The 14,449-nt window shown below is 47.1% G+C and overlaps 1 protein-coding gene across 1 annotated transcript in view; it reads right to left on the reverse strand.

Annotated features, from left to right (window-relative positions):
- itga10 (integrin, alpha 10) overlaps positions 1–14,449 on the reverse strand; it is a 98,837-nt gene that overhangs the window by 13,231 nt on the left and 71,157 nt on the right. The window contains exons 23-25 of the mRNA XM_060820620.1: positions 5,057–5,147; positions 3,434–3,547; positions 2,327–2,434 (exon numbers count right to left, since the gene is read on the reverse strand). Coding sequence (XP_060676603.1) covers positions 2,327–2,434; positions 3,434–3,547; positions 5,057–5,147 — 313 coding nt within the window. The remainder of the gene's footprint in view (positions 1–2,326; positions 2,435–3,433; positions 3,548–5,056; positions 5,148–14,449) is intronic.

Raw genomic sequence — 14,449 nt, forward strand, 5'->3', positions numbered from 1 at the left:
GACTTTGCTGACTAAGTCGCAACTTCTGAAGTTCAAATTCTCTCTCTCTTTCTCTCTCCCTTTCCTCTCTCTCTCTCTTTATCTTCTAACTCCATTTTCTTCAATTGTAATTTAAGTTTTTCTAACACTACTGCACTTGTCTGTTTCTCTGACACAGCTAAGTGTTTGAGTAACTCCTTTACAATTTCAGCTTTCCTTCTGTCCTTGGTTAAGCCCAATTCTAACCTCTTTGCTAATTCTAAAAATATGGCCTTTTTCTGTCCTTCTAAAATTTCTTGGCAAATTTCAAAATCTTCAAACCCAGAACCCCTTTAGCAATCTTAATTTCTCTCAATTTTAATTTAACCAATCACAAGTAGCCAACATTAAACAAATTGTATCACCCATGTTTTATTTAAAATTTAGGACACAAATCAGCAAGTGTATCAATCAGCTAGGATCTGTCGTACCCTAAATCTATTCCAATCTGTGTAAATCTCAGACTGATTCTGTTTAAACCTGTCCAAATCACAGACCCGAGCCCCCCAGACTGTTACAACACGGCAGTGAACCCTTCTGCTCATTAAACCAAACACCCAGAAAACCTCACCTTGCCTCATGGTCTGTTAAAGTATGAGTAACATACGCTTTCCAAAATTGCTAACACCCCCTCCTTGTGAACCTCAATCCCATTCTCCTCGACAACATTGTCTTATTCCTGTGTGAATACTGATGAAAAATATTCATTTAGCGCCTCTCCTATCTCCTCAGAGTCCACGCATATCTTCCCATTACTGTCCTTAACTGGCTCTAATCATACTCCATATTCTGGATTAGTGGTGCTGGAAAAGCACAGCAGTTCAGGCAGCATCCGAGGAGCAGGAAAATCTTACTCCGGTCATTCTTTTATTCCTAACATACCTACAGAAGATTTTGGGGTTTTTCTTGATCCTACCTGGTAAAGATCTCTCATATCCCTCTTGGCTCCTCTTAGCCCTCTCTTTTGGTCCTCCCTTGCTAACCTGTAACACTCAAGTGCCCTAACTGAGCCTTCACATCTCATCTTTACATAAACCTCCTTCTTCCTCTTGACAAGAGATTCAACGTCTTTAGTAAACTACGGTTCCCTCACTCGACCACTCCCTCCCTGCCTGACAGGTACATACTTATCAAGGACACACAGTAGCTGTTCCTTAAACAAGCTCCACATTTCAATTGTGCCCAACCCCTGCAGTTTCCTTCCCCATCCTATGCATCCTAAATCTTGCCTCATCACCTCATAATTACCTTTCCCCCAGCTTCAACCCTTGCCATGCAGTATGTATCTATCTCTTTCCTTTGCTAAAGTAAACGTAGCCAAATTGTGGTCACTATCACCAAAGTGCTCACCCCCCCCAAATCTAACACCTGGCGGGGTTCATTACCCAGTACCAAATCCAATGTGGCTTCACCTCTTGCTGGCCTGCCTACATACTGTGTCATGTGCCTGTAGGCTCTCAATGCAAAACAGTCTTTACTCTCTCTTCAAGGGACAGTACATGCCTTCAACTTCATAACATATTCCAAAAGTGGCCTCACCAATGTCTCTCTCGCCCTCTCTCTGCCCATGCCCCTCTCAATCCTCTCCCTCCCTCCCTCTGCCCATGTCCCTCTCAATCCTCTCTCCCTCCCTCTGCCCATGCCCCTCCCAATCCTCTCTCCCTCCCTCTGCCCATGCCCCTCCCAATCCTCTCTCCCTCCCTCTGCCCATGTCCCTCCCAATCCTCTCTCCCTCCCTCTGCCCATGCCCCTCCCAATCCTCTCTCCCTCCCTCTGCCCATGTCCCTCTCAATCCTCTCTCCCTCCCTCTGCCCATGTCCCTCTCAATCCTCCCTCCCTCCCTCTGCCCATGCCCCTCCCAATCCTCTCCCTCCCTCCCTCTGCCCATGTCCCTCTCAATCCTCTCTCCCTCCCTCTGCCCATGTCCCTCTCAATCCTCCCTCCCTCTGCCCATGTCCCTCCCAATCCTCTCCCTCTCTCTCTGCCCGTGTCCCTCCGAATCCTCTCCCTCTGCCCATGCCCCTCCCAATCCTCACTCTCTCCCTCTGCCCATGCCTCTCCCAATCCTCTCCCTCTCCCTCTGCCCATGTCCCTCTCAATCCTCCCTCCCTCCCTCCCTCTGCCCATGTCCCTCTCAATCCTCCCTCCCTCCCTCTGCCCATGCCCCTCCCAATCCTCTCTCTCTCCCTCTGCCCATGACCCTCCCAATCCTCTCTCTCTCTCCCTCTCCCCACCCTTCCTCTCTGCCTGTCCTTACTGGCTTCCCTCCCTGTTCTCTCAGGTGCAGTTGGTGGTATGGACTAAGTACCAGGCGGTTCACGTATGTGAAATCCCTGCTGAGGACCTCTGTGGCTTGGTCTTGTTTTCCCCTCAGTTGATCTGTAGCATTGCTCATGGAGCAATTTATTCCCAGGACCTGTGAAAAGAAAGAGTTACCGAGGGCAGTCAAACTGTGAGTTTCCCTGACCCACACCAACTCCTGTACAGCCTGACCTGGGAGAGGAGACCAGGAGCCAAAGGCATGAGCCCTGAGAGTTGCACTAGCAGGAACAGGACACAGCTAAACATGCTGTGTTTAGGCAGGGCATGCACTTTGCTGTTTCTACAGTGAGCGCTTCTGAATTGCAGTGGTTTACGTGAAGGTGTGTCACTGCTAATCCTGATCTTCCTGTCACACAAGATCCACTCTCTGGTTTGAGCAGGGACAGAGTCTTTTTCAGCACCAGTCAATTGAGGAGAAATGTAACATCATGGAAATGAGGTGGGTCTCAGGAACAATACTGGACACTATACTCTTCCAAAGAGCAGCAACACCTTTGCCACCTTCACTTCCTGTCTATTTTTACTCTCAGAGTTTCCCCTGCTCTGAAAGACGAGTCACCGTGTCTCCTATTTCACAGCTTGCATACAAACATTAAAAAATGAGCAGCAGGAGGCCATTCAGCCTTGGATCCTGCTGCCATCCAATCTGATTCATACAGTACAGAAAAGGCCCTTCAGCCCATTGAGTCTGCACCGACATAACTACCACTAAAGGAGCATGATTTGGAGGCGCTGGTGTTGGACTGGGGTGGTCTGAGTTAGAAATCACACAGCACCAGGTTATAATCCAACAGGTTTATTTGAACGCAGGAGCTATATAACCACCTGATGAAGGAGCGTCACTCCGAAAGCTAGTGCTTCCAAATAAATCTGTTGGACTATAAGCTGGTGTTGTTTGATTTTTAACTAAAGGCACATTAATCCCAATTTCCTGCAATCTCTGAATGTTATATCTCCAATGCCCATCCACACTCATTGCTGATCATCCAACTCAGTAGCACGTTCCCGCTTTCTCCTCGTAACCTGAACTCCCTTTAGCCCTAAGAACCATACCTAACTCCTTGCAATATGAAATGATTCGCTGTGTACTTACTGGCTCGGTAAAGGCAGTGCTCACTGATGAAATGTGATAGTACGCGTTGATCATGGTCGGAATGTAGATTTTAGCTTCCAAACCTTCAGCAGGAAAGCAGCCCAAGTTTTTGATCTAAAAACACAAATAAAGATCACAGATTTGTGAGATAATGATTTGGAGGAGCTGGTGTTGCTCTGGGGTGGACAAAGTTGAAAATCACACAACAAGAGGATATAGTCCAACAGGTTTATTTGGAAGCACTAACTTTCAGAGCGCTGCTCCTTCATCAGGTGGTTGTGGAGAATAAGGAGAAACATAGTGAACATACTGTCGCTGGACTGACTGACTGATTCCTCCACACTAACATTCTCAATCCTCTTCCCTCTTCTCCAGCCACTGACCTTGACTAGAGTACACATTCCCTTATTTCCTCAGTCCCATGTTTCAGTGCAAAAGGAAACATGGAATACAAGAACAACGCTGTCAGTACCTCAGCTGTTGGTAACAGTAACTGAACAATGGAACTGTCTCATGGGACTGAATGGATCCTCATTTCCACCCTCACAGAGACTATGGGCAGTACAACCCACACTAGGCTGAGTGACCCAGCCTGACTCATATCCTCTGCCCCTGTCCATGGGAGCAGGGCCATTCTCAGTGTTGCACAGGGGCTTGTGTTTACTGACTAAGCCGACAGTTCAGGTTCTATGTGGCTTTAACTGTCATAGAATCCCTACAGTGTGGAAGGAGGCCATTCAATCCATCAAGTCCACACTGGCCCGTCAAAGAGCATCCCACCCAGTTACACTCCCCTACCCAATCCCTGTCACCCTGCATCTCCCATGGCTTAACCTACATAGCCTGCACATCCCTGGGCACTGTGGGACAATTTCCCATGGCCAATTCACCCTAATCTGTACATCCCTCGACACTAGGGGACAATTTCCCATGGCCAATTCACCCTATCCTGCACATCCCTGGACACTAAGGGACAATTTCCCATGGCCAATCCACCCTAACCTGCACATCCCTGGTACTAGGGGACAATTTCCAACGGCCAATCCACCCTAACCTGCACATCCCTGGGTACTATGGGACAATTTCCCATGGCCAATTCACCTGACCTGCACATCCCTGGCACTAGGGGACAATTTCCCATGGCCAATCCACCCTAACCTGCACATCCCTGGGTACTATGGGACGATTTCCCATGGCCAATTCACCTGACCTGCACATCTTTGGACTGTGGGAGGAAACTGGAGCACCCAGAGGAAGCCCACACAGACACAGGGAGAATGTACAAACTCCACACGGACCATGGCCCGAGGCTGGAATTGAAACCAGTTCCCTGGTGATATGAGGCTGTAGTGCTAACCAGTGAGCCACCGTGCTGCCCTGTCAACACGACACTCTCATCCTGTCAGAGAGAGATGTTGGATGGGTCCAGGCGTGTGATTCCCAGATCACAGAGTGGACAGCCCTGGGGGTCTAGGAGGGTACGGACCCTTCTCAGTCTCCATACTATAGCCAGCATTAGCACAATGATCACTAAACACAGCAGCAACCAGAAACACAGCACAGGTTAATTTAAAGGTCGCCTCAACGGTCTGAGGGTTGAGCATCTTGTCTGGCCATCTCTACCTTGAAGGTGTGGTTAAAGTCTGGACGGATTTCTTCAGGTACTGACTCTGCTGCCTGCTGCATCTCATAACGCTGGAGAGTGGGTTCACTGCTGGGAGAAAACAGCAGGTTATAACAGCAACACAGCTCACAGACACCTTCTGGTATTATATTCTAAGGCACCACCTTAGACAGCCCGATTGGAATGACCGTGAAACAGACTGCACAGCCCAACGGCTCGCTGCTAGTATTTACTCTCCACGCAGACAGGCACCATCTACATTCTCTGTTGTTCCCCTCTCCCTGAATTCCTTTCGCTCTTGCCTTCGTCACTAATGTGCTGATACAAAACACAGGTTGAACTCCGTGCTCTGTTCGAACGTTGCACATTTAACCCTGTATTTTACATTCGGTATTATCGATTGAAACGCCTTCATTATTTGCGAACAACCTTCACCTACTCAGTTCCTTCTCTTCATGGTGTTAAACATACATAAGAACATAAGAAACACATGCAGGAGTAGGCCATTCGGCCCTTCGAGACTGCTCTGCTGTTCAATAAGATCATGGCTGATCTTTTCATGGCCTCAGCTCCACTTACACCATCCCCCCCACCACCATAACCTTTAATTCCTTTATTGTTCAAAAAAAACTACCTTAGCTTTATAAACATTTACCAAAGTAGCGTAAATTACTTCCCTGGGCAATGAATTCCATAGATTTACAACCCTCTGGGTGAAGCAGTTCCTTCTCCGTTCAGACCTAAACCTACTCCCTCTAACCTCAAGGCGATGCCATCTTGTCCTAGTTTCACCTTTTTTTACTCGTTTGTGGGACTTGGGTGGGACTGGCTGGGCCAGCATTGATAGGCCATCCCTATTTGCCCTTGAGAAGGTGAGTGGGGGTGAGCTGCCTCCTTGAATTGCTGCAGTCCACTTGCTGTGGGGTCACCCACAGTGCCAGTAGAGAGGGAGTTCCAGGATTTTGACCCAATGACTGTGAAGGAACAGCAGTGTATTTCCAAGTCAGGGTGGTGAGTGGCTTGGAGGGGAATTTGCAGGGGGTGGTGTTCCTAAGCACCTGCTGCCCTTGTCCTTCTAGATGGAGGTGGTCGTGGGTTTAGAAGGTGCTGTCTAAGGATCTTTGGTGAGTTTCTGCAGTGCATCTTGTAGATAGTACACACTGCCACTACTGAGTGTCGGTGGGGGAGGATGCTTGTGAATATGGTGCCAATCAAGCGGCTGTTTAGTCCTGGATGGTGTCAAGCTTCTTGAGTGTTGTTGGAGCTGCCCCCATCCAGGCAACTGGGGAGTATTCTATCACACTCCTGACCTGTGCCTTGGAGATGGGGAGTATTCCCGCACACTCCTGACCTGTGCCTTGGAGATGGTGGATAGACTTTAGAGTGCCAGGAGGTGGTCTTGCCAGTGGAAGTATCCTCTCTGCTTCTATCTTATCTGTTCCCTTCATAAGTTTATATGTTTCTATAAGATCCTCTCTCATTCTTCTAAATTCCGATGAACATAATCCCAGTCTACTCAGTCTCTCATAAGCCAACCCTCTCAACTCCAGAATCAACCCAGTGAACCCCCTCTTCAGCCCCTCTAGTGCCAGAACATCCTTTCTTAAGTATGGAGACCAAAACTCCAGGTGTGGCCTCACCAGCACCCCATACAGCAGCAACATAACCTCCCTGCTTTTAAACTCAACCCCTTTAGCAATGAAGGTCAAAATTCCATTTGCCTTCCTAATTACATGTTGTGCCTGCAGACCTACCTGCTGTGATTCATGTACAAGGACACCCAGAACCCTCTGCAAATCAGCATGCTGCAACTTGTTATCATTCAAGTCAGTATTCACACTGAAAAAAGACAATGTTGCCAAGGAGAATACTGAGATACAAGCTACTAGACTGGATGGGACTGAGGTTCACAAGGAGGAGGTGTTAGCAATTCTGGAAAGTGTGAAAATTGATAAATCCCCTGGGCCAGATGGGATTTATCTCAGGATTCTCTGGGAAGCCGGGGAGGAGATTGCAGAGCCTTTGGCTTTGACTTTTATGTTGTCAATGTCGACAGGAATAGTGCCAGAAGACTGGAGGATAGTAAATGTTGTTTCCTTGTTCAAGAAGGGGAGTACAGACCACTCTGGTAATTTATAGATCAGTGAGCCTTACTTCAGTTGTGGGTAAAGTATTGGAAAAGGTTATAGGAGGTAGGATTTATAATCATCTGGAAAGGAATAAGTTGATTAGGGATGGTCAACATGATTTTGTGAAGGGTAGGTCGTGCCTCAGAAAGCTTACTGAGTTCTTTAAGAAAGTGACCATGGGATGGATGAGGGTAAAGTGGTTGATGTAGTGTATTTGGACTTCATTAAAGCATTTGATAATGTTCCCCACGGTAGGCTATTGCACAAACTACAGAGACATGGGATTGAGGGTGATTTAGTGGTTTGGGTCAGAAATTGGCTAGCTGAAAGAAGACAGAGGATGGTGGTTGATGGGAAATAGTCATCCTGGAGTTTAGTTACTTTTGGGGCCACTGCTGTTTGTCATTTTTATAAATGACCTAGATGAGGGCGTAGAAGGATAGGTTATTAAATTTGTGGATTATACTAAGGTCGGTGGAGTTGTGGAAAAGTCCTGAAGGATGTTGCAGGTTACAGAGGGACATAGATAAGCTGCAGAGTTGGGCTGAGAGGTGGAAAATGGAGTTTAATGTGGAAAGGTGTGAGGTGATTCACTTTGGAAGGAGTAACAGTAATGCAGAGTACTGGGCTCATGGAAGATTCTTGGTATTGTAGATAAGCAGAGAGATCTCTGTGCCCATGTACATAGATCACTGCAAGTTGCCACTCAGGTTGACAGGGTTGCTAAGAAGGCATATGGTGTGTTTGCTTTTATCAGTAGAGGGATTGAGTTTTGGAGACATGAGGTCATGTTACAGCTGGACAAAACTCTGTATACAGTTTTGGTCACTGCATTTTAGCAAGGATGTGGAAGCTTTGGAAAGGGTGCAGAGGAGATTTACTAGGATGTTGCCTTATACGGACACAGGTCTTATGATGAAAGGCTGAGGGACTTGAGGCTGTTTTCGTTAGAGAGAAGGAGGTTGAGAGATGACTTAATAGAGACATATAAGATAATCAGAGGGTTAGATAGGGTGGACGGGGAGAGGCTTTTTCCTCAGATGGTGATGGGTAGCAGAAGGGGACATAGCTTTAAATTGAGGGATGATAGATATAGGACAGATATCAGAGGTAGTTTCTTTACTCAGAGAATAGTAGGGGCATGGAACACACTGCCTGCAACAGGAGTAGAGTCGCTAAGTTTAAGGGCACTTAAATGGTCAAATGATAAACATATGGATGAAAATGGAATAGTGTAGGACAGATAGACTTCAGATTAGTTCCACAGTTCAGTGCAACATCGGGGGCTGAGGGCCCTGTACTGCACTGTAAAGTTCTATGTTCTATAAGTTCTAATAATCCTTTTTACTGTTACTCCTACCAAAATGGATGACCTCACATTTATTAACATTGTTTTCCATCTGCCAGACCGTTGCCCACTCACTTAAAATACTTACATTCCTCTGCAGAGTTTCACAGTCCTCTGCAAACCTTGCTCTGCCGCACATCTGAGTATCATCCACAAACTTTGACACACTACGTGTGGTCCCCAACTCCAAATCATCTACATAAATTGTGAACAATTGTGGTCCCAACACTGATCCCTGAGGCACACCACGAGTTACTGATTGTCAACCAGAATAGCACTCATTTATCCCCACTCTTTGCTTCCTGTTGGTTAAACAATCCTTTACCCATGATAATACTTTATCCATAATGCCTTGCATCTTTATCTTATGTAGCAGCCTCTTGTGTAGCACCTTGTTGGAGACCTTTTAGAAAATCTAGATACACCACATCTACTGGGTCCCCATTGTCCAGCTTACTCGTAATGTCTTCATAGATTTCCACAAGATGAGTTCAGCATGACCTGCCCTTCATGAACCCATGCTGCTTCTGCCATCTATCGAGGTGCCTTGCTATTTCTACTTTGACAACAGACTCAAGCATCTTGCCCACTACAGAGGTTAAACTAACCAGTCTATAATTCCCCATCTTTTGTCTACCTCCCTTTTTAAACAGTAGCGTCACATTTGCTGTTTTGCAGTTCAATCAAATCACCGATTGCCAAATAAAAGAAATCTTTGTTTATATTTGTATTTCCTCAAAGCAGGAAGCCTTCTGGTGAACCTGTGCAGATTAGAATACAGAAGACATCTTCCATTATACTGCCTCCTTTCATTCCTGGCATCAGCAGAGCTCCCAATACTACACCCTGCTGGTTGTGTTTTCCTGCACAGTTACTATTCTGGTCTCTCTTCGAGTGAGTGTCTGGGCGACTATGTGAGCTGAGATCCCCTTAGGCTGTTTACGCTGGGACCTGAACAAACTGCAGAGAGTTCAAACACATCCATTACTTCCAACCACAGAGTCTTAGAGTCATAGGAATGTACAGCATGGAAACAGACCCTTCGGTCCAACCCATCCATGCTGACCAGATATCCCAACCCAATCTAGTCCCATCTGCCAGCACCCGGCCCATATCCCTCCAAACCCTTCCTATTCATATACCCATCCAAATGCCTCTTAAATGTTGTAATTGTACCAGCCTCCACCACATTCTCTGGCAGCTCATTCCATACACGTACCACCCTCTGTGTGGAAAAGTTGCCCCTTAGGTTTCTTTTATATCTTTCCCCTCTCACCCTAAACCTATGCCCTCTAGTTCTAGACTCCCCAACCCCAGGGAAAAGACTTTGTCTATTTATTCTATCCATGCTTCTCATCATTTTGTAAACCTCTATAAGGTCACCCCTCAGCCTCCAATGCTCCAGGGAAAACAGCCCCAGCCTGTTCAGCCTCTCCCTGTAGCTCAGATCCTCCAACCCTGGAAACATCCTTGTAAATCTTTTCTGAACCCTTTCAAGTTTCAAACATCTTTCTGATAGGAAGGTGACCAGAACTGCACACAATATTCCAACAGTGGCCTAACCAATGTCCTGTACAGCCGCAACATGACCTCCCAACTCCTGTACTCAATACTCTGACCAATAAAGGAAAGCATACCAAACACCACCTTCACTATCCTATCTACCTGTGACTCCACTTTCAAGGAGCTATAAACATGGACTCCAAGGTCTCTTTGTTCAGCAACACTCCCTAGGACCTTACCACTAAGTGTATAAGTCTTGCGAAGATTTGCTTTCCCAAAATGCAGCACCTTGCATTTATCTGAATTAAACTCCATCTGCCACTTCTCAGCCCATTAGCCCATCTGGTCCAGATCCTTCTTCACTGTCCACTACACCTCCAATTTTGGTGTCATAGAACATAGAACATAGAACAATACAGCACTGAACAGGCCCTTCGGCCCACGATGTTGTGCCGAACATCTATCCTAGATTAAGCACTCATCCATGTACCTATCCAATTGCCGCTTAAAGGTCGCCAATGATTCTGACTCTACCACTCCCACGGGCAGCGCATTCCATGCCCCCACCACTCTCTGGGTAAAGAACCCACCCCTGACATCTCCCCTATACCTTCCACCCTTCACCTTAAATTTATGGCCCCTTGTAACACTCTGTTGTACCCGGGGAAAAAGTTTCTGACTGTCTACTCTATCTATTCCTCTGATCATCTTATAAACCTCTATCAAGTCACCCCTCATCCTTCGCCGTTCCAATGAGAAAAGGCCGAGTACTCTCAACCTATCCTCGTACGACCTATTCTCCATTCCAGGCAACATCCTGGTAAATCTTCTCTGCACCCTCTCCAAAGCTTCCACATCTTTCCTAAAGTGAGGCGACCAGAACTGCACACAGGACTCCAAATGTGGCCTAACCAAAGTCCTGTACAGCTGCAACATCACTTCACGACTCTTGAATTCAATCCCTCTGCTAATGAGCGCTAATACACCATTGGCCTTCTTACAAGCTCTATCCGCCTGAGTGGCAACTTTCAAAGATCTATGTACATAGACCCCAAGATCCCTCTGTTCCTCCACCTGACTAAGAACCTTACCGTTAACCCTGTATTCCACATTCTTATTTGTTTTTCCAAAATGGACAACCTCACACTTGGCAGGGTTGAACTCCATCTGCCACTCCTCAGCCCAGCTCTGCATCATATCTAAGTCCCTTTGCAACCGACAACAGCCCTCCTCACTGTCCACAACGCCACCAATCTTCGTATCATCTGCAAATTTACTGACCCACCCTTCGACTCCCTCATCCAAGTCATTAATAAAAGTTACAAACAGCAGAGGACCCAGAACTGATCCCTGCGGAACTCCACTTGTAACTGGGCTCCAGGCTGAATATTTACCATCTACCACCACTCTCTGACTTCGACCGGTTAGCCAGTTTTCTATCCAATTGGCCAAATTTCCCTCTATCCCATGCCTCCTGACTTTCCGCATAAGCCTACCATGGGGAACCTTATCAAATGCCTTACTAACATCCATGTATACTACATCCACTGCTCTACCCTCATCCACATGCTTGGTCACCTCCTCAAAGAATTCAATAAGACTTGTAAGGCAAGACCTACCCTTCACAAATCCGTGCTGGCTGTCCCTAATCAAGCAGTGTCTTTCCAGATACTCATAAATCCTGTCCCTCAGTACCCTTTCCATTACTTTGCCTACCACCGAAGTAAGACTAACTGGCCTGTAATTCCCGGGGTTATCCCTATTCCCTTTTTTGAACAGGGGCACAACATTCGCTACTCTCCAGTCCCCTGGTACCACCCCCGTTGACAATGAAGACGAAAAGATCATTGCCAACGGCTCTGCAATTTCCTCTCTTGCTTCCCACATAATCCTAGGATATATCCCGTCAGGCCCGGGGGACTTGTCTATCCTCAAGTTGTTCAAAATGTCCAACACATCTTCCTTCCTAACAAGTATCTCTTCTAGCTTACCAGTCCGTTTCACACTCTCCTCTTCAACAATACGGCCCCTCTCGTTCGTAAATACTGAAGAAAAGTACTCATTCAAGACCTCTCCCATCTCTTCCGACTCAATACACAATCTTCCACTACTGTCCTTGATCGGACCTACCCTCGTTCTCGTCATTCTCATGTTTCTCACATACACATAAAATGCCTTGGGGTTATCCTTGATCCTATCCGCCAAGGATTTTTCATGCCCTCTCTTAGCTCTCCTAATCCCTTTCTTCAGGTCCCTTCTGGCTATCCTGTATCCCTCCACTGCTCTGTCTGAACCCTGTTTCCTCAACCTTATGTAAGCCTCCTTCTTCCTCTTTACTAGACATTCAACCTCCCTCGTCAACCAAGGCTCCCTCACACGACCATTTCTTTCCTGCCTGACAGGTACATACATATCAAGGACACGTCGTATCTGCTCCTTGAAAAAGTTCCACATTTCCACTACATCCTTCCCTGACAGCCTATGCTCCCAACTTATGCTCCTCAAATCCTGTCTTACAGCATCGTAATTTCCCTTCCCCCAATTGTAAAATCTACCCTGTTGTGCACACCTATCTCTCTCCATAACCAAGGTGAAAGTCACAGAATTGTGGTCACCATCATCAAAATGTTCACCCACTAACAAGCCTATCACTTGTCCCGGCTCATTACCGAGTACCAAATCCAATATGGCCTCCCCTCTGGTTGGACAATCTACATACTGATTTAGAAAAGTTTCCTGGACACACTGCACAAACACCGCCCCGTCCAATCTACTTGATCTAAAGAGCTTCCAATCAATATTTGGGAAGTTAAAGTCGCCCATGACTACGACCCTGTGGCTTCTGCACCTTTCCAAAATCTGTTTCCCAATCTGTTTCTCCACATCTCTGCTGCTATTGGGGGGCCTATAGTAAACACCCAACAAGGTGACTGCTCCTTTCGTATTTCTGACTTCAGCCCATACTACCTCCAAAGGTAGATCCCCCTCAAACTTCCTTTCTGCAGCCGTTATACCATTTCTAATTAGCAATGCCACCCCCCCTCCTTTTTTACCACCCTCCCTAATCTTACTGAAACATCTGTAACCAGGAACCTCCAACAACCATTCCTGTTCCTCATCTATCCATGTTTCCGTGATGGCCACAACATCGTAGTCCCAGGTACCGATCCACGCCTTAAGTTCACCCACCTTATTTCTGATACTCCTTGCGTTGAAGTATATGCACTTGAGCCCATCTCTGTGTCCGCAAGTATTCCCTGTCAGTGCTACCTTCTCCACAGCCTCCCTACATTCTTGGACATCCTGACAAACAGCTAGCTTACTTGCTGGACTACAAGCCCGGATCCCATCCCCCTGCCAAATTAGTTTAAACCCCCCCGAAGAGTGCTAGCAAACCTACCCCCCAGGATATTGGTGCCCTTCTGGTTCAGGTGCAACCCGTCCTGTTTGTACAGGTCCCACCTTCCCCAGAATGCAGTCCAATTGTCCAAATACCTGAAGCCCTCCCTCCTACACCATCCTTGCAGCCACGTGTTCAACTGCACTCTCTCCCTATTCCTTGCCTCACTGTCACGTGGCACCGGCAACAACCCAGAGATGACGACTCTGTCTGTCCTAGCTTTTAGCTTCCAGCCTAACTCCCTGAGCTCTGAATGACCTCCCCACCCCTCTTCCTACCTATGTCGTTGGTGCCAATGCGTACCACGACTTCTGGCTGCACACCCTCCCCCTTAAGGATTCTGAAGACACGGTCCGAGACGTCTCGGACCCTGGCACCCGGGAGGCAACAAACCATCCGAGAGTCTCGTCCATGTCCACAGAACCGCCTGTCCGTCCTTCTAACTAGAGAGTCTCCTATAACTAGCGCTCTCCTCCTCTCCCCCTTTCCCTTCTGAGTCTCAGAGCCAGACCTCTGCAAACCTACTAACTGTACCTCTTATGTTCACATCCAAATCATTTATATAAATGACAAAAAGTAGAGGACCCAGCACCGATCCTTGTGGCACTCCACTGGCCACAGGCCTCCTGTCTGAAAATCAACCCTCCACCACCACCCTCTGTCTTCTATCTTTGAGCCAGTTCTGTATCCAAATGGCTAGTTCTCCCTATGTTCCAGGTTAAAGAGCACGGTGAAAAGGGGCTCCTGTAGATGCTGAAGAATTGAACTAAGAACAGAAAGATTCACCGAACTGTTCTGATGGTGACCCTTAGGGACGGTTGTGCTGGAAGGTCATGGACGTTGAGAATCTATATTTCTCTCTACAGAGGCTGCCTCACCTGCTGTGGGTTTCCAGTATTCTTTCAGATTACAGAAGGACTGGCCCCCATCCAGTGCCATCAAAATACTGCGGCAGTGAGATTCCTAGAAACATGGGAAACCCTCAGCAGCTTTGGCTGTCGGGGGATTGGAA

The sequence above is a fragment of the Hemiscyllium ocellatum genome, chromosome 50, assembly GCF_020745735.1.
Source record: "Hemiscyllium ocellatum isolate sHemOce1 chromosome 50, sHemOce1.pat.X.cur, whole genome shotgun sequence".
NCBI classification, from domain to species: Eukaryota; Metazoa; Chordata; class Chondrichthyes; order Orectolobiformes; family Hemiscylliidae; genus Hemiscyllium; species Hemiscyllium ocellatum.